The sequence below is a fragment of the Melospiza georgiana genome, chromosome 15 (genome assembly GCF_028018845.1).
Source record: "Melospiza georgiana isolate bMelGeo1 chromosome 15, bMelGeo1.pri, whole genome shotgun sequence".
Taxonomy (NCBI): domain Eukaryota; kingdom Metazoa; phylum Chordata; class Aves; order Passeriformes; family Passerellidae; genus Melospiza; species Melospiza georgiana.
Genome location: NC_080444.1, coordinates 16383232 through 16401183, shown reverse-complemented (window position 1 = coordinate 16401183; position 17952 = coordinate 16383232). Strand labels below are relative to the sequence as shown.

The 17952-nt window shown below is 51.8% G+C and overlaps 1 protein-coding gene across 1 annotated transcript; it reads right to left on the bottom strand.

Moving 5' to 3' along the window:
* Window positions 1–2414: 2414 nt before the first annotated feature.
* Window positions 2415–17454, bottom strand: DNAJC18 (DnaJ heat shock protein family (Hsp40) member C18). The gene is made up of 7 exons (XM_058034776.1): window positions 17343–17454; window positions 17088–17233; window positions 15592–15777; window positions 12132–12241; window positions 10258–10367; window positions 8419–8591; window positions 2415–4933 (listed from the first exon to the last, which is right to left on the bottom strand). The coding sequence occupies exons 1-7, from the start codon at window positions 17378–17380 to the stop codon at window positions 4809–4811; spliced, it is 888 nt and encodes a 295-aa protein (XP_057890759.1). The 5' UTR covers window positions 17381–17454; the 3' UTR covers window positions 2415–4808.
* Window positions 17455–17952: the final 498 nt, after the last annotated feature.

Genomic DNA, 17952 nt, shown 5'->3' with positions numbered 1-17952 from the left:
CAGGGGACCTGCTGTGGGCAGTGCTCACTGGCGTGGTGGCCTTGTGCAAGAAGGAGTGTGGATGTGGGGTTTCAAACCCCCAAATCCCTTTCTCCATGGTCAGGCACAGGCACAGACTCACAGACTGCCAAGGCAGTGCTGGGGTCACCATCCCTGGCCCTGCTTCTCCACGGGGCTCCAGGGGGTGTCTGGGGCCAGCCCAGCTCCCACAGCACCCACAGTGGGTGCTGGGGCGTGCATGGACAGGGGGTGGGCAGAGGATGGACACCACAGCCAGGTGTCCAGTGCTGCTCTCCTGCCACCCTCGCAGCCTCCAGTGGTGTTGGGTCACTTGTCACAGCTCTTGTCCCTTTGACCATTGTGGCCTTAGCAGGACCTGAGTGTTACAGCAGTGGCAGCAGCAGCAAGGACTGTACTGACATGAGTGTTGGAGTGAGGCAGGGAAAAGGCTGGGAGAGCTGGGGGTGCTCACCTGGACAAGAGAAGGATCCAGGGAGAGCTCAGAGCCCCTTGCAGGGTCTAAAGGGGCTCCAGGAGAGCTGGAGAGGGACTGGGGACAAGGGATGGAGGGACAGGGCACAGGGAATAGCTTCATAGTGATACAGGGCAGAATTAGGTGGGATATTGGGAATTAGGAATTGTTCCCTGGCAGGGTGGGCAGGCCCTGGCACAGGGTGCCCAGAGCAGCTGTGGCTACCCCTGGATCCCGGCAGTGCCCAAGGCCAGGCTGGACATTGGGACAGTGGCAGGTGTCCCTGCCATGGTGCGGGGTGGAAGGGAGTGGCCTTTGGGGTTGTTTCCAACCCACACCAGTCTGTGATTCTGGGATCCCAAGGATACCATGAACAGCCCCTCTGGGGGTGCTGTGGGAGCAGCAGATCGGGCCGGGCATTGCTGCCACCAGCCCAGGGCACGCTGCACACCTGCACCTCCTGCTGCTGCTCCGGGTTTGTCCCTCGGTGTGGAGGCCACGGAGAGACCCCTGGGCTCCTCCTGCCACAAAAACCCAACCAGCACCTCCAGCACCCAGAGCAGGCTGGGCTGTGCCTGTGGGGCACAAACGTTACAGAACAGCGGGTGGACCCCGGCTGAGCCACACTTGCTAATTAAACGCTCATTTATGTTTAAGCCAGCGTGATACTGCCTGCAGCCTCACCACTGCATTTGCTTATTAACCTGGATTTCGTGCCAGCTCGGTGCGTGCTCACCTCAGTGCTGGCAAGCCTGGCACGGGCAGCGAGGAGGAGGAGGAGGAGGAAGGCTAAGGGTAGCTGCTGAAAGCAGGATGTGCCTCTCCCACGCTGGAGCTACTTTTTGCAGCTCCGGAGGAGCAGGAAACACCGGCCCAGCTTGGCAGGGGCTTTCAGAGCCGCCTCCGTTCAGCAGGGACCGGGGCATCCGGGACACGGCAGCAGCACCGGGACAGCCCCGGGGCTGGGGCACAGGGGCGATGCCGGGCAGGGCTGTGGGCCCCGAGCCAAGGGACAGAGAGCGGGGCCGGGCTGGGACAGGCGGGGCGACCTGGGAACGGGGAACGGGACCCCACGGTGCCGTGTCAGGGGCCAGCCCCGCTCCCAGCCCCCCTGTTCCATTCCCCGCTCCCTTGTCCCGTCCCCAGCCCCCTGTCCCGTTCCAAGCTCCGTTCACAGCCCCCTGCACCATTCCCAGCCCCCTGTCCTGTTTCCTGCTCCTGCCCCAGTCCCTGGTCCCTTCCCAATCCCGTGTCCCATTCCCAGCCCTCGGTCCCGTTCCCAGTCCCGTGTCCCGCTCCCAGCCCTCAGTCCCGTGTCCCGTTCCCAATCCTAGGTCTCGTTCCCAATCCCATGTCCCGTTTCCAATCCCTTGTCCCATTCTCAGCCCTCGGTCCCGTTCCCAATCCCGTGTCCCGTTCCCAGTCCCGTGTCCCATGTCCCATTCCCAGCCCTCAGTCCCGTTCCCAATCCCGTGTCCCGTTCCCATTCCCGTGTCCCGTTCCCCGCCCTCAGTCCCGTGTCACGTCCCCAATCCCGTGTCCCGTTCCCATTCCCGTGTCCCGTTCCCCGCCCTCAGTCCCGTGTCCCGTTCCCATTCCCGTGTCCCGTTCCCATTCCCGTGTCCCGTTCCCGATCACGTTCCCGCCGAGTCCCACGTCACGTGCAGGCCGCGGGGCGAGGCGGGGCCCGCCCAGGCCCCACCCCTGCCATGAGGGCGGCAGCGCCGCCCCGGCCCACACGGACCCTCCGGGCCCTCACACGCGGGGCAGGGCTCGGTCCCCGATCCCGATCCCGATCCCGATCCCGATCCCGATCCCGATCCCAATTCCAAACCCTCGGCCATGTCCCGCACCCTGCAGCAAATGGCGGCCGCCTCCTCCTCCCCGGCCCCGCCACCCCCCACAAACCTCCCGGCGCCAGGCTCGGACCACCACAGACAGGCACAGCGAAGTCACATCTTTATTTAAAAATAAATAAATATATATACACACACAAACCCATGTTCAAGCGCTTGGTGCACCCAGGAACACCCTCTCCTCCCCTCAGAGCCCCACAAAGAACCCCAAGTACCCCCTGGAGAAGGACAGCGATGCATTTCCACACTGGGCTCCTGAGAGGATTCTCCTTTTCCCCGAGGAGCACCAACAAACACAACGTGTCCTGTTTGTCACCGCAGAGGTCCCAAGCCACACGCCCTCCCTCACAGCACACGCCAGGACCAGCACCCTGACCCTGGCTAGGAACACAACACTTATTGCTTTTGGGGATGTTTTTACCTCCCTCCTGCGTTTCCCAGCTGACTGTGCTTCCCACAGGAGGTCTCCATCAAGTACTCGAGGTCTTTGGATGAAAGGTACAATCCAGTTTCAGTGCAAAATGCTGTGGAGGAGTTGAAGCTCCGTGCAGGACATTGTGAGTCCAGGAAATTGCCAGATTTGGTCTCCCTACCTGCATCCCTCTACAGTCACACAGGAATGGCAGGGAAGATTCCAACCCTGGAACAAAGTCCAACCACTTAAATAGATTCCTAATATATTCTACAAGCTATTTACTATATAAAAAGCAACATTATTTTCAGTTTTGTACACTCATGTGCTGAAAAGTGGGAAATACCAGCATTAAGGCTGCCTGCTGTGCCAGCCACCAACCTGGAATCATCACCCATTCCTGCCCTTAAACCCTGGCACCAAGAATGTTCCACACCAACCCCCTCAAAATGCCCTTTTCACTGGTGCTTTTCCTGTTCCAGGTGCCCCAAAATTTTAACTCAACTCCCCCACATTCCTACAAGGTTTCCTACAAATAGGGCATAAAAATGAAATTTAGAGTCACTGTGTCATTTTTTTCCCTTTTTATGACATCCAACCAGAGCACTGCTGCTGTCCCAGGACTGTTCTCCTCCTCTCCTGGGATGTTCAGGGCTTGTGTGCAGAAGCACCAGGCCTCAAACAACCCCTCATCCTCGTGCAGACCCCAGAAAACCCAGAAAAGAGCTTTTTCCCAGCTTCCTTTCCTGCCAAACCTCCCAGGGCTGTATGGATGGGACAGGGACATGGAGGAGACACACTGTGGCACTAACATCCCCACTTCCATCCAGTGGGACTCCTACACCCCTGCACCAGTGCCCAGCACACAAACAGTCTGAGCTTTAAAGGCAGCCTTAATCCTGGCATTTCCCAAGCTTTTGAGCAGTTACTCCTTAGGTTTCAGCCAAGGCCACCTGTGCATCCTGTGTGACTCGAGTTTCAGGCTGTGGCAACAGCAGAGCCTTGCTCAGGTGTCACTGACTCCCACTCCCAGGGCCAGAGGGGAGCAGTGCTGCTCTGTGAGCCCCCACCCCAGGCAGGAATTCCCTGGAAGAACAGCTCATTCCATGCAGGGCACACACCAGACTGCCTCAGGGGGTTCATGGTGCTCAGCTGGAGCAACACTGCTCTAACACTGCTCTGCTGCTCACCAGGACAACCCAGCATCAACCTGCCCTTCAAGGCCTGGCTGTGTGAAGGAGGATCAAGAAAAAACAGGACATTGCCACGTGGATTTTTCTCTTTGCAATATCATGTCTACAGTGAAACATTCATAGCTGCTCAACAGAGTAAAAATATGCTACATGAGAACTGTACCAGAAAATGCAGGATCCTGGGAGAGCTGGGGGAGTGTGCAGATAAAAACTAGAATGGAATAGCCAGCTTCAAAATATGCCACTGGAAACAGAGGAGGGAATGACCACAGTTCTGCTTTCCCAGCAGGGTGGCAGACACTGGAATGGGTGCAATGCCCAGACTCCCATGCTGGTGTCAGGATGGGCACAGCCCTCCCTTGGAGCAGCATGGGAGAGCTGGGAATGTGCTCTGGGGCTGCCCTCAGGCAGGGACTGTCCCTCCCACTGTCCCTCCTGCACTGGAACCACCCCAGCTCTGTGGCACAGCCCGGAGGGACAGGGGGAGGTGACACCAGAGCACAGACAGCTCCAGGGATCCAGGCAGCTGCAGATCCATAGGAAACACGGGAAGCAGAGGGGAGCCTGCTCTCCTGGGAAGCACACACAGCCTGGATGGCAGACAAACCACCCAGGCAGCTGGGTCTGAGCTCAGAGCGTGTCCTGGGGAATGAATTTACAAAGTGCCACTGGTCCTTGGACCCAAATCTAATGTACAAGATATATTACAGCAAACAGCAGCCCTGCAGCTTGTGCCAGCCCCTCTCTGCACTGCCTGCAGAAGGACTCCAATATCCACACTCTGTACAACAGACTCCTTCCTTTTCACATGGAGGAAAATAAAAACATAAGTTAAACCAGCAATAAATAAAAAGTATGGAACGTGTGCGTCCTGGTCAGCCCCCTTTGTGCATCCCAATCAGACTGGAGAGCTTCTCACAGTGCTCAAGTTTCAGGGACTCTGCTTTCTGTTTTAACCGCTCATCTCTGTAGAGCTTGGCCAAATTGGACAAATCAGACTCTGAAAGATGAAAAAGAAAAAGTATTAGGATGAAGTCCTGAGCCTCCTTTAAAGAACTGTTTCTAAGTGCTTTGCTATTCTTGTGGCACTTTTAAATTTTAATTTTGGTGGGTACTGAAGCCAGGGAGGTGAACAGCTACCCAAGGGACTCGTCTGAAAGGCCTCCCTGCCCTTTCATTAACAATCTCAAATGTACTTTGCATTTTGTTCCCCTTCTTCTCAAAAGCCACATAAAACTGAAATAATCCCATTGTTTAAATTATTTCCTCCCAGTAATTCAGAGAAGTTGCTTTTGCTGATTAGCTGAGGAAGTCTTAATATAGGTTTTTCCCTGCAGAATAATTTGGCTGCAGGATTAGATGCACCGAGGAGAACAGCAGTAATTTACTTCTGAAAAGGTCAACATCTCCGTAAGCACAGGCTACCTGATGACACTCCATTTTTCAAAGAGCTTTTATACACCTTACAAGCCCCTCATTTTACAAAATTATTCAGAGTGGAAAGAACTTCAATAGATCCTTTCATGCCTTACGTCCTCTGTCCCTGTCCCACTGAAATTTAAAGCCATTTAACCCTCCTCCCACTCACTGAAAAGCTTCACAAACTGACAGGCAGGAACAGCTCATTTTAGAGCAGGAATCCATTTGCAGGTTTATAACCAAAATGCCACTCCAGCAGTGCTGGGCACAGCCTTGTCAAGCCTCCAGTAAAAACCAGGCTCAGGTAATTGTCCCTGAGCCCAGAGTCCCTGGAGTTGTGCAGTGGAGAATCTCAGTTTACACTTATCCAATTGAGGAAAATGATTCCCTTCACTTTTGACAGTGTTCATTCCATCACATTTGCTCCTTGTGGGTTTCAATCTGTCACAGAGTGGCTCTTCTGAAGCCTTTTCTTCAAGGAGATTCTAAAATATTGAATTCCAACTATATTTCCATTGGATATACAGAAGGAATTCCTCCCTGGCAGGGTGGGCAGGCCCTGGCACAGGGTGCCCAGAGCAGCTGGGGCTGCCCCTGGATCCCTGGCAGTGCCCAAGGCCAGGTTGGACAGTGGGGCTGGAGCAGCCTGGGACAGTGGGAGGTGTCCCTGCTCATGGCAAGGGGTGGAATTGGATGGGCTTTAAGGCCCTTTCCAACTCAAACCATTCCATAATTCTGTGATACTTATCCTGACTTGGTTTTCAGCTGCCTCTTTGTGACCCCAAGCACTCTGCAGCCTCACTTCACAACTGAGCCATCCCAGCCGAACCATCTCCTGTAAAACCTGGCATGTGCTTTTTGAACCCAACTGTGCCCCAGATTTCAGAAGACTCAAACCCACAGCACACCCAACTTTCACACAGTGCTCTGCTGAGAGTCTGCTGCAGCACTGTAGAACTGCCTGGCTGAACAACGTACAACCAATCCATTATATTAAATGTTTTCCTTAAGGTTGTTGGACACCAGATAATGCTTTTCAAGTCTTAAAATCAAGGACTTTAAAACCCAAGCTGTTCCTGCACTACTCATCTCTGTCTGTTTTGCTGGTGCTCAAGGGAAACGTGCCCTCAGTAAACACAACAAATGGACTATAAATAGACATTCAACTGACAAGAGGCTCATCACACCAATTCCAACACTTCAGCAAGGATTAGGGGACCAACGGCGTGCAGCAACAGCTGACTAAGAACTGCCTCAGCATCTGCAGAACTTTCCCCCAGCACTCCATCCTGCATTCAGAGTTTATTTTTACACACATGACTGTCCTAAGGTCAGCCCAGTCTCAGCTATGGCCAGGCTGGGAAGCACTCTGAAAACGGTGAGTTTTTAATGACAGCAGTGGCCTCAGGCTGTGCTAACTGTGCCTGCTGTGAATGTATTTGCAGCTGGTGACTAACACAGCCCCTGAGTGCTCAAAGCTCTGGGGGAGCAGGGCTTGGCAGGCACTTGGCACTCCAGGCTGGATCATGTCCCCTCTCTGGGCTCCCTCAGCCTCACAAACCCTGGCCCCTCTTTGGGGCTGGGCTCTGCTCAGCTCCAGCTCTCTGTGGAAGAGACAATGAGGTGACTCTCATCTGCAAAAGGTCAATTAAAGGGATTTTTCTGTAGGAAGGAAACTCTCTCCCTTTAGCAAGTGTACATTAATAAGTATGAACATCCACATTATCCCTGGAGGCTGCTCCTGCCAGCCACAGACACTCAAAGCTCACAAATCAAACACACCAAAAACTTCAGGGCTTTTATGGTCTTATATTGTATGTTCTTTTCCTTTTTCACTTCAGAGCCTACATATTTTAATTTCTCTTTAAAAGCAGGATTGGTAACTTTTATGTAAAATAAGCCAAAACAAACCTTCCCATCAAACACCTGTAAAGAGCCTGGAGTCAGCAACACTACTGTTACCTCTCCTTTAGGATTAAATGAGTCTTCTTTAGATAAATTGGTAAAGAAACTGAAAACAAAGTGCAAAGGCACCTTTTAGCAGTGTGCTGAGGACTGTTCTGCACAGAGCAATTAAAAGCCCCCACCAGGGTGTGAAAGCAGCTTGTCTGCTGCTACTGAACACTCACACCACTTGTTCAGCTTCCTTTACACACAGCACTACTTGGTGTTGACTCTTTTGAAGGTGCTGAGCTCTTTAAGTGAATTAAATCAGTGAATAAAACCAGTCACAACATCCCAGCCTAAGCTACTCCTTAGGATTTGATTTGTTACTTCTTACCATTGTGCAAACAGCAGGAATTTGCTGTCTCTTCAACAAAGCAGATTAGTAGCAATTAACAAGCAATAAAATATGGGGTAACATGCCTTTATTTGTGCCACTGACCCACTCAGGGCTGAGTGAGAATAATGATTTTGAATTTTTGCTCACATCTGTGCTCTTCCTTTCTGCCTTCCATTCTTGTTTTTGAAAGACTTGAAAATGGTGAAAAACATGATCTCCAACTTAGCTAAAGATAGAAAATGCAAATAACAACCAAACCACAGAAGCATGCCCTGAAAACTGATACTAGGAACAGCCCACTGCAAGGGAGCCAAGAGCACCTGGACACACTCTGGACTCTCTTGGAGAAATTTTAAGGAAAAAGTTACAGGAACTTTTTGTGGAGACAGTCAAAGCAAAACTGATTCTGCTCCAGCAAAGGAAACATGGAATAGGTGATGTCTCAAGATTTTTCCAGCCTAGCAATCTGTCAGGGCTAGAAAAATATGGTGGGTTGTATGTTTAAACCATCACTAAGGGTTATTCAAGCATAAAACCTGAGCGGAAAAAAGTGTCTCAAATGGTGAACTCTACTTTCCACTCAGCTTTCAGAATCACTTAAAATGGATTTTGACAGATCTCAAGAACAGCAAATTCAGTGTTAAGAGCAGATGTGAGACACTTTAAACCAGTGCAAGGCTGAGATGTTACAAGGATTGGAAACTGAGGTTAAAACCAGCAGAGCTTTGTGAAGCACAGCCACCCCCAGCCCCTGAAACACCCCTGGGACAGAAATAACTTACTTTGCTGTTTCTCCTTCCAGCAGCTGGTCTGAATATAGTCTATGTAATCTTTCTCAACTGTTTTCTCAAGCTCTTGAAGTTCTGCTCCTTGATAATTCTTTTCAAAGTTTTTATCAACATAGTAAGGCACCTGCAAGTTCTCTGTTTCTCTGCTCACAACGTGGCCTATGGACCTGTGTGAGCAGCAGGGAGAAATCAGATATTTCAGCAGTTCAGACCTCAAAAAATCAAAAGCTATTTCTCCATATTAGCATTTCCAGAGGAAAATATTTACAGCAATATTTGTACAGCTCATTTCTGCAGGATTATGGCTCCCTCAACCATCCAGTCAGGAAATTACAATCTCAGGGACAGCAAGCTGTGCAGAACAAACAGAATCCACCCTCCTGCTACAACCATAGGAAAATATCCCAGAATCTATAAAAACTTAGGGAACAATGCAGTTGGATCTGGATTTTCCCATTTTTTTGGATCCTTTAGTAGGAATAAAACTTAGCGGGGGAGATTCTAGTTACACTTTTCTTCAGGGTTTTATAATCATAAGTAAGCAAAGTGAGGCATGGAACAGGCTGGAAAATACCCTGTAGGAAGAATCAGCCCCTCTGACACAGTCACTGGGTTAAACCACACTCCTGGAGTGAATTTCCTTATTTGAGCAGATACCCAAGGCCTCTGCTCAAATCACTGCCCACAGAGAGAGGCAGGCAGCCAAAACACCAAGGTTACACTCAAAACAATCCTGTTTGCCCCTTTTTCCTGGACTTCTCTTTTCCTTCTCCTCCCTGTGTCTCAGAGGTGTCCCCAGTTTCTCTTGGTTTTTAGGCTGTTCAGTGTTTTAAGGCCATGATTTAGATAAACAGCCTAACTGTGAACTCAGGCCTGACTATCTCCCACCACCAGGAGAAGGGGAGGTGGTGAAGAAAAGCAGCTCAGCTGCTGTGGGGGCAGCGTGGGAGGTTTCACATGGGACTGGCAGATAGCAAAAACACTCCCTGGGAAAAAAAAGCCACCCTAAAAACATCCAGCCTCCTGCTCTTTCCTGAGGGCCTCACACTGACATCGTGTGGTAAAACAATGAGGGGTGCTGGGCTGCTGTGGCACAGGAGAGCAGGGAAGGCTGGACCTGAGCAGTTTTGCTCCCAGAAAGGAACAGGGGACTGTTTGCAGCACTCTGCTGGCTGCCCCAAACCTGCCAATCCTACTCTTCTCTCAGTAAGGGCCAGCCCAGGTCAGCTCTTTCCCTCCTCCAGCCCTGGAAGCTGAGAGCAGCATGTGGCTTTCCCTCTGCCCCACAAGCTCCCAGGACAGCAGCTCTGGTGGGGTTCTGCTGCTCCCAGAGCCCACCAGCCCCCAGGACCCTGCTTCTCTGGAGAGGTTAAACCAGGGCATTTCAAGGCTTTAATGATTTGTTGAGCTTCCAGTACAATTCATGCTCCAGAAAAGATTTGGATTTATACTGCAAACCATAGGTTTCATTTTTTAGCTGCTTTCCAGAGGAACCTCAGGGGTGATCCACAGATTCTGGGAGTTAGTCAGATGAGAGGCTGATCTACATCCACACTCCCCATCCTGTATCACTGTGCAAAACCATCCCACACCAGCTGAGGAAGGTTGCTGCCCCTCACAGTTCAGCACCCTGTGCACTGAAGCTCCCCACAGGTAACTTCACAGTGCTCAGAACTCACCAGTGCAGGCTGGTGGTATTTCCTTATTTACAAACTGGTAACATTTTCTATAAAGAGCAGAACATTAATGTGCATTTTGTTATCAAACCCAACTTCCATCAGCCTCCATCCTGCAAACAGCAGCAGCAGAAAAATGTGGTTTGAAAGGACTTACGATTTGTAGAATAAGCTGTAGGGTGGGTTGGTGGCCATCAGCTGGGTTATAACTGACACTATTATGATGATGAAAACTGGCATCAACTGGATAAATGCAGAGTATGAATTCTGAAAAGTACAAGGATTAGCAGTCAAGAAAATACAGAGATGGAAAAAGGCATCTGTTCACAAAAGCCAGGCTAGCAATCACAGATCAACGCGTTCCATGTAAACTTTGAAGAAAAAAGAGGAAGTATTTTGGGATTTTGAGAGGGGAGACATTGTAATTTCTAAATAACCTTTATTAATAATATCAGAACACTCCTGAACACAATTTTCTTTCCATGATCTTTTCCCCTGCCCCTTCCTTCACAGTGCCCACAGCACTGCTGTACCTGTCAGTGTCCAATCCAGCCTGCAATTCCTGTGTGCCTACAGCTTTCCTGCAGCCTCGGAATTTGCTCCCCTTTGTAAAGATCTCAGCCTCTGCCCAAGGCCTGCATTTAATGCCTGAGCAGTAAAGGGTTAAGAGCTCCCAGCAGTGTAACTTCAGACAGGATGCAAGCACTGGGGCTTTTGATTGGATTCATTTGGCAAAACAAAAGAGTGGAAACACTATCAAAGAAAAAACACTGCTGCTTCCTTTTGCTCTTCAATTTCTTTCTAAACTGGCTTCTAAAATGCCTTTTCTTATGCAGAGGAAAATAAAAAATGCAACTCTTTAGGCTTTGCCCTCTGGCCTGGGATAGCAACAAGGATTCCTGATGCAGCACTAGGTGGGATTCACAGGATCCCAGCATCACTGAGGCTGGAAAAGCCCTCCCAGACCATCGAGTCCAAGCTGTGCCTGATCACCTCCTCGTCCCCAGCCCAGAGCTCTCAGTGCCACCTCCAGCCCTTCCTGGACACCTCCAGGGATGGGGACTCCAAACCCCCCTGGGCAGCCCCTCCCAATCCCCGAGCCCCCTTTCCATGGGGAAATTCCTGCTGTGCCCACCCCGGGCCTGCCCTGGCCCAGCCTGAGGCCGTTCCCTCTGCTCCTGTCCCTGTTCCCTGGAGCACAGCCCGACCCCCCGGCTGTGCCCTCCTGTCAGGAGCTGTGCAGAGCCACAAGGGCCCCCTGAGCCTCCTTTGCTCCAGGCTGAGCCCCTTCCCAGCTCCCTCAGCCTCTGCTGGGGCTCCAGCCCCTTCCCAGCTCCGTTCCCTGCCCTGGACACATTCCAGCCCCTCAGTGTCTCCCCTGAAATGAGGGGCTGGATTCACTTCCCCCAGCTTAGCTGTCTGTCAGCTGTACCAGGCTTTTTTCCTGAGCCTGAGACTCACAAGGCAAAGCTCATCTTCCTTGGAGAATGATCCCTGGAGGTTAACAGACTGTCTCCAGAGGAAGATCTTGCCAAGGCAGGTGGCAGGTGTGTATGTGCACTGACAACAAAGGACACCTTGTGTCTCATCTGGAAGTCTCAGCAGGCAGAAATGTGTCCCAGGCCCATCCTGTCCCCAGCTGGAAGAGGCCTGTGCAGCCCCTGGGTGCTCATTTACTGAAGGATTAAATACACCTTGAGGACAAGCCACAACTTCCACATCCATCACCAGTCCCCATCTGGACTCATTGCTGGATTACCAAGCACTGGAGCTTGCAAAAAGCAAGCAGCACCAAAACCTCAGTGATAGAACCTGGAGGGCCTGAGATGCTGTAAATACAATGGATCTTTACAGCAGTGGTTCATAAAAGCCAACCCAGTGACAAAGAAAACATCCTCTGTGGCTGCAGCACTTGAGGATGAACTCTGAGCACTCCAGCATGGCAGGGTTTGTCCTGGCTTTGCAAGAGGATCCCTCACCCTGCTGAGCTGTTGAATTATTTAAGCTGAGCAGATCTCTGCTCCTGGCTACCTGTGGCCTGTGCTCCTCCTCCTCTGGCTCCTGTGTCCACGCCCGCTCCCGGTGCCTCCGTGGGTAGTAGTGAGCATCTCTGGCTACATTGGAGAACATGTGGATGTTCCCTGCAAAGAAACCAGCACAGACCCATGGCTCACCAGCTGCTGCTGCTCACCTGGGCTCCTCAGCTTCCACTGAATTATACTCCACAGCCTGAATGACAGCTGGGACATCTCAGAGTAAAAAGCACAAAGCACCTCAGAATTAAACACCAGCACAATGTTATTCCAAGACGCCTACCAGAGAAATTGTAGTGTGCCCCAATCCATCTTAATTTGAATCAAGCTGCAGAAACATGTTCTGATTTGTATGATTGTATCTCATATTTTAATGCTGTTCGTGTCACATTCACTTGCAAGGCTGTGGCAGGAAAATGAATTTGCTTCACCAGGCTCAGGCTGTGAATGATGGTCTCCCATAATTACTGAATGTGGTCTTCTACCCTCCATTCTAATTCCTCTGCCTTCAAGCCATTAATAATTTCACTTAATTATTTTATAATAAAGAAAGAGATTTTTAAAAGAGTAAAAAAGTAGAACCATTCGGGATTTTCTTTCTTGCACACAGAATGTGGTTGATTTATTTTTAAAAAATTTAAAATGAGGGAAGAATTGCATTTGCTGCTTCATTTTGAAGCTCAGGATCTGATTTTATCACCATATGAGTATCTTAATAATAGCTGTGCTCTCCTCTTTTGAAATTCAGAATATCTTTGTGTTAGAGAATTGAAATCTGTGGCTTATCATCACAACAGAAATGCAAAACTATTTTTAAGCCCTGGGAAAGATGTCACATTATTTTATACTCTTATCCTGTCCTTTTTTTTTTGAGTTTCCCAGAGAATTCTGCAAGAAACCTGGGCAAAGGTGACCTCTGCTATTGTGTCAAAACCTCTGTTCCACTGCTTGTTCAAAGATTTTCCAAGCTCCAGGCATGTGTGCAGTCAGAGCTCCAACAGTGAGCCAAGTCAGGCTGGCCCCAAGGAGGAAAGTTTCTTTTGGGAAAAAAGAAAGTTTATTTCCATCATTCAACATTGCTCAGACAGGATTTTATCAAGCTGGGAAAAGAAGAATGGCTTTTATAGGGGTGCCTAGAAAAAAGTTTTCCCAAATTTTCAGTTTCTCCAAGGACTTCTGGCAGTTTCTTTTGTTCCATGTGCATTTATTTTTTATGTGAAGAACTTGTAGCCTCTCTTCATTACAACTGCAACACTGCCAAGTGGAGTCTCCTTTGAGTTTTATCACATTTAACATTTTAAATTTAACTATTTTTCCATGGAATATCCACAGAGGAAAACTGCTCAGTAAAAATAAAGCCACAGACCTGCCCTCAAAAGCCCAGTGAGGAAACTCTTGTTTACTACCAACACCCACTACTACAAAATTATATTTTTATTTTCTTACTCTTTACTGCTTTGCCAAAAATTCCCATTTTCTCCTTCATGCCAGTCTCCCTGATAAACCTGCCATGCCCTGTACCCAAACTCTTCACACAGCTCCTCAATTTTATGTCCTCAACTCCTGTCCCCCCCAGCCCACTCCACAAGGGTGATGTCCCACACAGGGCACATCCAGGTGCAATTCCTTGCACAGTCAGAGATGGAAAACTTGCAGACTCCATGCTGGGGTTGGCTTTGCATATCCACTGGTGCAAGTCTGGGATCTGAGGTCCCCTTAGCTGCAAGATGCACCACTCATCATCTGTGTGTCTTCAGGCTGTAGTAATTGGTGGGTACCTCACTTTTTGTGACACATTGAAGGTGAAAAGTTCCCAGGAGGGCTAAAGCAACTCCTTAGATGCTGCCAGGAAGGCCCTTGAAGTCCCCACAACTTTCAGATTTCCTTTTAATCCATTGATCTTGCAGGATCTTTCTATTTTTCCTACTAATCCAAACAGCAAGGCTGGGCTGAGAGATGCACAGAGCTACTCCAGGTGCAGCTCCCATGGCTGTGTCACTGATCCTGCACATCCCTGGATCCTGCACAGCTCCTGCAGAGCCCCTGGGATCCTGCAGAGCCCCTGGGATCCTGCAGAGCCCCTGGGATCCTGCAGAGCCCCTGGATCCTGCACAGCCCCTGGGATCCTGCACACCCTGGATCCTGCACACCCCTGGATCCTGCACACCCCTGGATCCTGCACATCCCTGGGATCCTGCACAGCCCTGGGATCCTGCACACCCTGGGATCTTGCACAGCCCCTGCACAGCCCTGGATCCTGCACACCCCTGGATCCTGCACATCCCTGGGATCCTGCACAGCCCTGGATCCTGCACAGCCCTGGATCCTGCACAGCCCCTGCACAGCTCCTGGATCCTGCACACCCCTGGATCCTGCACACCCTGGATCCTGCACACCCCTGGATCCTGCACACCCCTGGATCCTGCACACCCTGGATCCTGCACACCCTGGATCCTGCACAGCCCCTGGGATCCTGCACACCCCTGGATCCTGCACACCCTGGATCCTGCACACCCTGGATCCTGCACATCCCTGGGATCCTGCACAGCCCTGGATCCTGCACACCCTGGATCCTGCACACCCTGGATCCTGCACATCCCTGGGATCCTGCACAGCCCTGGATCCTGCACAGCCCTGGATCCTGCACACCCCTGGATCCTGCACACCCCTGGATCATGCACACCCTGGATCCTGCACAGCCCTGGATCCTGCACAGCCCTGGATCCTGCACAGCCCCTGGATCCTGCACAGCTCCTGGGATCCTGCACAGCCCCTGCACAGCCCCTGGATGCTCCTTTCCTGGCAGGCAGCACTTGCTGAGCTCCCAGGCTGTGATTCCATTACAGCCCAGGCTGCTGTGAGGCACAGGAGCTCCTGCTCCCCCTGAGAGCACAGCTCCAGGAGCTGGCCTGGAATGCTGGCAGGTGCCTCAAGTACAACCCAGGCATGGAACTGCTCATGTTGGAAAAGACCTCTGAGGTCACTGAGTCCCACCATCATGGAAAACAACTCTGACCCCTTCTCATTCACACCCTGTATTATCTCCCATAGCATTACTGGCTTCAGATGATGGAGGGAATAAAAGAGGGGCAGAAATCCAATGTGAAAAAGTTTCTGCTCTTTTCAAATGTGTCATCAACTCCCTGAGCAGTCCCAAGGGAAGCTGAACTTCCTCATGGTTTACAGAATATGCTGAGTTGGAATGACCTCCCAGGGATCATCCAGCCCCTGGCCCTGCCCAGACCCCCCAGCAGTGCCCCCTGTGCATCCCTGGTGTCCAAAGGCTCCTGGAGCTCTGGCAGCCTCAGGGCCGTGCCCATTCCCTGGGCAGTGCCAGCACCCTCTGGGGAGAGAAACCTCCCAAATTCCAGCCTGGCCCTGCCCTGGCCCAGCTCCAGCTGCACCCTCAGGGTTAACCAGTGCACTGCCCTTTGGAACCACTGCAGCCAGGTACTGACCTGTAGGGAAGTGTCCACCAAAAAACACATTGAATATTTCTTCTGGTGTGATGTCTGCTTCGAACTCAGTGTAGTAATTGTAGTGCCTGGCCTGGCCAGAGCTGACGTGCTCGTGGTCACTCCCGAGTTCATCGTAGCGGAGCCGCTTCTCAGGGTTGCTCAGGACTGCAAAAGCATTGCCTATTGCTGGAGAGGGAATCAGAACCAGTGTTACATTCCCAGAGCTCACACTTCTGCAAGTGGAGCAGCAGAAAAAGCCCAAACAAGCCTAGGAAATCTGTGCTTGATCAAAGACTGAGCAACTTCTGCAAAAGGTGTGTAACAGCCCTGCCATTACCTGTGATGGAAACCACTGATGCCAGCAGAAACACAAAAGTGTCCAGGAATATGGAGAGACTTGAAATATTTGTAAAACTGACATGAGAGTTCATTTCAGCCAAGAAATTGGTGAGAATGGAGCATTTTATCAGCTCAAGTTTGGTCTGAATGCACCTCCATATCCCACAGACAATTAACACAAAGTTAATAACTGCAGGCACCCATTAAAATGCATAGGGCTATCCCAAGTTTCTCCTGCTGCCTGAGATGCTCCTGAAGCTGTGTGACACATCTGTTTCACACCTCACATCCAACCACTCAGGAGGGTGAGTTTGGCTCATCTTCTTCTTTGATCACTGACAGAACAAGTTCATAGACAAATACAAGCCAAACACAAACAAATAAAGGACAGCTCTCCAGAAGCTCCTTGTTTAAACAGACTGAATGAGTCACTGGTTTTCCTCGTGCTGGGCTGCATGGAAAGGGGAAATATGTATGAGTTTAGACAGTAACACTGCAGCAAAACTGGGAACTCCAGACACAGCACATTGGATTCAATTTCATATTCCCATACATATATATAAAAATAATAATTTATTCATGACAAGGAGCAGTTATTGATGACAAACACCCAATTCTCCTGCATGGCCAGTGTCAGTTCCAAGTTCTGAACCTTCTTCAGTATCACGGAATCCCAGAATGGTTTGGGTTGAATGGAACCATGAAGATCACCTCATTCCAATCCCCTGCCATCAGCAGGGACAGCTCCCACTTGATGAGATTGCTCCAAGCCCCATCCAAGTTGGCCTTGGACACTTGCAGGGATCCAGGGGCAGCCACATCTGCTCTGGGCACGCTGTGCCAGGGCCTCAGCACCCTCACAGGGAAGAATTTCTTCCTAATATCCCACCCATCCCTGCCCTCTGACAGTGCAGAGGCCACAACCTGTGTCCTGTCCCTCCAGACCCTTGTAAAGCTCCTCAGAAGTATCTGGGAATGACACCTGGGATGCATTTCCCATCGTTTCTAAGGGAGACGTGTATTTTGCAGACAGAAATGCAAACCCTGCCGAGCCGCAGCGGGGTTCTGTGAGGCCGCCGCTGTGTCCGTGACCCCGCCGGGCTCCGCGGGCCCCTCGGCACCGGCGCTGCCCTCACGGGCCCCCCGGGCCCCCTCACCTTTGAAGGCCTCGGTGGCTCCGGGCGCGCGGTTCTTGTCGGGGTGGAACTTGAGGGCCAGCCTGCGGTACGCCCGCTTCAGCTCCTCCTCGCCGGCGTCCCGGCTCACGCCCAGGATCTCGTAATAATCCCGGCACCGCTTGATCCTGAGGGCGCACACGGGGTTATCCGGGACCCGCTCCCCGCCTTTCCCCGGGCCCACCTTCCCCCTCCCCGCGCCCCGCCGTCTTGCGCGGGCCCCGCGGCGCCGCTCACCGCTGCACCCCGTCCAGCTGCTCGGCCGTGTAGGTCATGTCGGCCCGCGGCCGCCGCCGCCCCTCGCTCACCGCCCGCCGCCCCGCGCCGCCATCTTGTGCGCGGGGGCTGCTGGGAGCGGGCCCGGCGGCGCCGGCGGGGCGTGACGTCACGGGAAAGCGTGTGACGTCATGAGAGGGGGTTCTGAGGGCAGCGGGAGGTCATGGAATGGTGGAATGGTGGAATGTCATGGAATTGTGGAATGTCCCGAGCAGGAAGGGATCCACCAGGATCACCTCATCCAGCTCCTGTCCCTGCCCAGACCCCCCAGCAGTGCCCCCTGTGCATCCCTGGTGCCCAAGGGCTCCTGGAGCTCTGGCAGCCTCGGGGCCGTGCCCATTCCCTGGGCAGCCTGGGCAGTGCCAGCACCCTCTGGGGCAGAACCTTTCCTTGGTGTCCATCCCAAAGCTCCCCTGCAGCCGTTCCCTCCTTCCCTGAGCTCTGCCCTGGGCTCCTTGTGCAGCTGAACCAGCCCAGTGCCCTCAGCCCTCCTCGGGTGGCCCCTGCAGAGCCTTCCCCAGCCCGGCCCCTCCTTTGGGCATCTGGAACAGCTTCAGAAAGGCCTTGGGGA

What these genes read in the sequence shown, in the direction of transcription:
- DNAJC18 (XM_058034776.1), bottom strand. Translation starts at nt 17,380, where the DNA reads ATGACCTACACGGCCGAGCAGCTGGACGGGGTGCAGCG. An exon ending in CAGCTGGACGGGGTGCAGCG is followed by an intron (nt 17,234 to 17,342) that starts GTGAGCGGCGCC and finishes GTGCGCCCTCAG; the next exon opens with GATCAAGCGGTGCCGGGATT. An exon ending in TACAGCTTATTCTACAAATC is followed by an intron (nt 8,592 to 10,257) that starts GTAAGTCCTTTC and finishes CTGCTCACACAG; the next exon opens with GTCCATAGGCCACGTTGTGA.